We start from the raw sequence: 4,208 nt of genomic DNA, 5'->3' as shown, positions 1-4,208 counted from the left end.
GGAACAATGCCAGAAATTTTAGATTTGGTTAAAGATTGATTGATTAATCTTTTTGGATAAAATTTCTTTCAGTTATTTAATTAATTAATTAAATTGATTAACATAACCCAGGAACAATGCCAGAAAATGGCTATAAATATGGCTTGATCCCAGAATCTTTCTTTACGAAATTTTCAGATCTTCTTCTTCTTCTTCTGCACAAAATTTTCTAGTGTGTTCTACAACCATTGAGTGGTTCACAGTTCATCAGAGTTTTTGGTACCAATATACTGGTGAGTTAAATCGTTTTATCCTGGGAGGATAATATTCAAGCACCTCGGGTACTTGAGGGGAATAATTTCCTTAAGGACACATTGTGCATTCAGTAGGCTCGATTTATTCCGAAATTATTTTCAGATATTATTTCAACATTCTGTTGCTGCTAATTTTCTGTTTCTGTTTTCTGTTTCAGAAAGTTTACTGTTTCATTATTTATTATAGTAATACAGATTGGCTAACAATCTTAAGGAAATTATTTTTTTATATTATAATCTGTATTCTATTTTTGGAGATTAAAACCTTTGTGTTTTCTACTCCTTCTGAATTTTTTTATTCTGATTTGAAGATATAAAAACTTCATTGGAGTATTAAAATTCAGAAACTATTTGAAGAACATAAAAACTTTATCGTTTTCTGTAAAACACTATATAAAAACTTCGGTTTTTATTTATTAAACATAATTTTTATCATTAATTATAGTACTGTTTACTATACTATTTTTTGCCATTAATTGAACTCTTCTGTTGTTGACAGTAAGAAATGCCAATTGATAATGAAAATCCTTCTGCGACTGTTGCGGCAACGACGATAGCCTCGTCAAGCCGAACTGATGTTCCACCGGCCGAGAAATCGAAAAAATTTTCTGGAGCCAACTTCAAAGGATGGTAGGAAAGGGTGTTTTTCTGGCTTACCACACTTCGTATGCAGAAGTTCATCAGTGAAGACCCTCTAGTGCCTGCCGTCGACATGCCGGACAATGAGAAGTTTATGATTATTGAGGTGTGGAAATAGACAGACTTTCTTTGCAAAGGCTACATCCTAAGTGCTTTAAATGATGACTTGTACAATTTCTACAATGCGATGAAAACTTCGAAAGAATTATGGGACGCACTTGAGAAGAAGTACAAGACTGAAGATGCATGCTTGAAAAAGTTTGTGGTTGCCAAGTTTCTAGACTATAAAATAATAGATAGCAAAACTGTTGGAACCCAAGTTCAAGAGCTTCAACTTATTTTTCACGACCTTATTGCTGAATGTATGGTAGTGAATGAAGCATTACAAGTGGCTGCAATGATTAAAAAATTGCCTCCTTCGTGGAGAGATTTTAAAAACTATCTTAAGCACAAGCGCAAAGAAATGAAGTTGAAAGGTCTTGTGATTCGTCTCAAGATTGAGGAAGACAACAAAACAGTCGAGAAGAAGTCTCGTGGAAATTCAATGATTATGGGAGCTAATATCATTGAGGAGTCTGCTCCAAAAAGTAAGAAGAGGAAGAGGTCTTCTGAACAGACTAAGGAGCAGAACAAGAAGAAATTCAAGGGCAACTGCTACAATTGTGGAAAAGCTGGTCACAAAGCCCCTGATTGTCGTCTCCCGAAAAAGGATAAGAAAAAGGGACAAGCTAACATAGTGGAGAAAAATGATGACATTGATGATCTGTGTGCAATGCTTTCGGAATGCAACCTAGTTGGAAATCCGAAGGAGTGGTGGATTGACTCTGGAGCCACTCGACATGTTTGTACTGTCAAAGAAGCATTTGCGACTTACTCTACTGTTGGTCCTAAAGAAGAGCTTTCTATGGGAAATACTGCAACAACCAAGATTGAGGGTTATGGGAAGATATCCCTGAAGATGACTTCCGGCAAGGTGTTAACGCTCAACAACGTTCTTCATGTTCCTACTATTAGGAAGAATTTAGTTTCAACTTCTTTACTTGTTAAGAATGGATTTAAATGTGTATTTGTATCTGACAAAGTTGTTGTAAGAAAGAATGAAATGTATGTTGGAAAGGGCTACCTCACAGAGAGCCTTTTCAAACTCAATGTAATGGTTGTTGACAGTATTAATAAAATTTCAGCTTCTTCTTATTTATTAGAGTCAAATGATTTATGACATATTCGTTTAGTACATGTCAATTATAAAATCTTGAGGAAGTTAATTAATTTAGAAGTATTACCTAAATTCGAGTGTAATAAATCAAAATGTCAAATATGTGTTGAATCTAAGTTTGTAAATGATCACCTCCAACTATGCCTTATAAAAAGGACTAAGCGGTCGTTGCAAATATAATCTGGTTTACAAGTCCGGAGTCGAATCCCACAGAGAACTAAGGCTTAGCTACAGATGTTCAATATTGCTAAGAAACACAAGTCCATATAATTTTCTAATTATAGAGATTATACTATTTATTTCTAACTAATTAACTAACAACTATTATAAACCAGTAAAAGTATCAACTAACAAGAATGAAATTTGAGACAAGACTAAGGAGGTCTAAAATTATGATTTCCCCAATTGTCGGAATCCTTTCCGCTATGCCTTCTATAATTTTGCCTAAGTTTTCTCTACCAATCATGAGCGCTCTGAATGTCGTAACTCTCTCCCAAGTAATTACCATAATTTATTAGACATATTCTCCCGAATTGCGCTAGCTGGAATTAAGTACAGCTCACTCGGATCGCACCAAGGTTTTGTTATCCCTAATCTCACCTTTAAACCCTTCGTATTGATCCCCCATATACTTTAGGAGTGATGTTGTTCAACAACTACCTAATTATGCACTCTCTCCCGAGTAATACATACTAAATAGGTACAGTCGATTGAGAACTCTTCAACCAACTACAATATAAACGTAGTTGAACAAATAGAGAAATCCAACGGCTCAATTATATAAAACCATAACAAGAATTTATCCTACAAAAGATTCTATCAAAACTCTAGATAACAAATTAGCTATTCATAATAGTATGCATAACTACAATACTATAATTCATAACCAATAATGGAAATAGGAAGAAGGAAGTGAAAAACTCGTAGAAGAATTCTCCGTCTTGCTCCTAGTGTGTTCTTGCTTCCTTAGGTCGAATCTCCGGTATAATGTCGGTCTCTCGGTCTAAATATCTAATGTCGGTCTCTCTTTCTCAAAAATTGTGCTTTATGACTATTTATATGTGTAGGGAAAAGGCTTAGACGAAATAACCAAGTTCAAAATCAAGTAGGAGACAAAATAGGCTTTAAAAATCCGGAACACGCGTCGCCTCGCGCCAGACCATGCCTAGCCTGCTCAAACGCATGCTCCAGCTCGCCTCAGGCCTCGCCGCGCGAGCTCTAACGCGAGCAATGAGTCTAGCGTCGCCTGGAAGTCTGACTTTGATTTGATGCTTAACATTCCATTTCACGTTGTCCATCTTTTTCAACATTTCAATTCTTTCACGTTTTTGTCTTCCTTGTTTCTTTTTCAATACTCTAATCCACATATCCACTAATCAAATAATCATAGTTCCATTCTTGTAGTGTATAAAATACACATAAAATCTCTACTTTGCTCTCAATTTCATCTTCGACGTACCTACACATAAAATAAACTCAATTAAGCACAAATATAGTATAGTTTAGCATTAAAGCACCTAAATGTAAGGTAAATAATATACTCAAATATGGAATTATAGCCAAATATCAATACCCCAGGCCTGGTCCTTCGTGAGGGTACCTCATACTTAGTTCCAACCATCTGGTTTGTTGTTGCATCCTTCCAATAGCTTTACTTTCCATGCTCCTAGAAAAATCAAAAAATGACACTACAAACATAATACAATTAAAAAAATCAAAAAATAAAAGAAAGCGGTAAAGTTGGGTTGCCTCCCAATAAGCGCTTGATTTAACATTGCGGCACGACGCGAATCACTTTCTGCCTCCACTTTGAACTTATGAATTGGACCCCAAGTTTTGATTCTGCTCTATGATCATGCTCCTGCGGTGGTGGAACGAATTTGACTGGCCCAATAAAATAATATAGTATTCTACACTTCTTGGCCTTTATATGAGGTGTGTAATTCCGACTTTCTGGCAAGAAGAATTTCAGAATGTAGGCACCTTGTTCCTCATTCCTTGACTCCTTAAGTGGCTCAGCTGACTCTACTTCTATATCATCATCCAATCACAATGTGGAA

General features: G+C 35.7%; 1 protein-coding gene across 1 annotated transcript; it reads left to right on the top strand.

The window, feature by feature from the left end:
* The first annotated feature begins 1,119 nt into the window (after positions 1 to 1,119).
* LOC138903076 (uncharacterized) lies at positions 1,120 to 3,257 on the top strand. The gene is made up of 3 exons (XM_070190990.1): positions 1,120 to 1,299; positions 1,429 to 1,905; positions 3,216 to 3,257. Exons 1-3 carry the CDS (start codon positions 1,120 to 1,122, stop codon positions 3,255 to 3,257), a joined length of 699 nt encoding a protein of 232 aa, XP_070047091.1.
* The last annotated feature ends 951 nt before the right edge of the window (positions 3,258 to 4,208 follow it).

This window comes from Nicotiana tomentosiformis, chromosome 12, assembly GCF_000390325.3.
Source record: "Nicotiana tomentosiformis chromosome 12, ASM39032v3, whole genome shotgun sequence".
NCBI lineage: Eukaryota > Viridiplantae > Streptophyta > Magnoliopsida > Solanales > Solanaceae > Nicotiana > Nicotiana tomentosiformis.
This window is presented reverse-complemented; position numbering and strand designations above follow the sequence as displayed.

Coding starts and splice junctions, on each gene's coding strand:
- LOC138903076 (XM_070190990.1), top strand. CDS start 1,120: ATGAAAACTTCGAAAGAATTATGGGACGCACTTGAGAAGAAGTACAAG. Junction 1,300..1,428: donor ACCTTATTGCTGAATGTATG/GTAGTGAATGAA, acceptor ATTCGTCTCAAG/ATTGAGGAAGACAACAAAAC. Junction 1,906..3,215: donor TGAAGATGACTTCCGGCAAG/GTGTTAACGCTC, acceptor TTATATGTGTAG/GGAAAAGGCTTAGACGAAAT.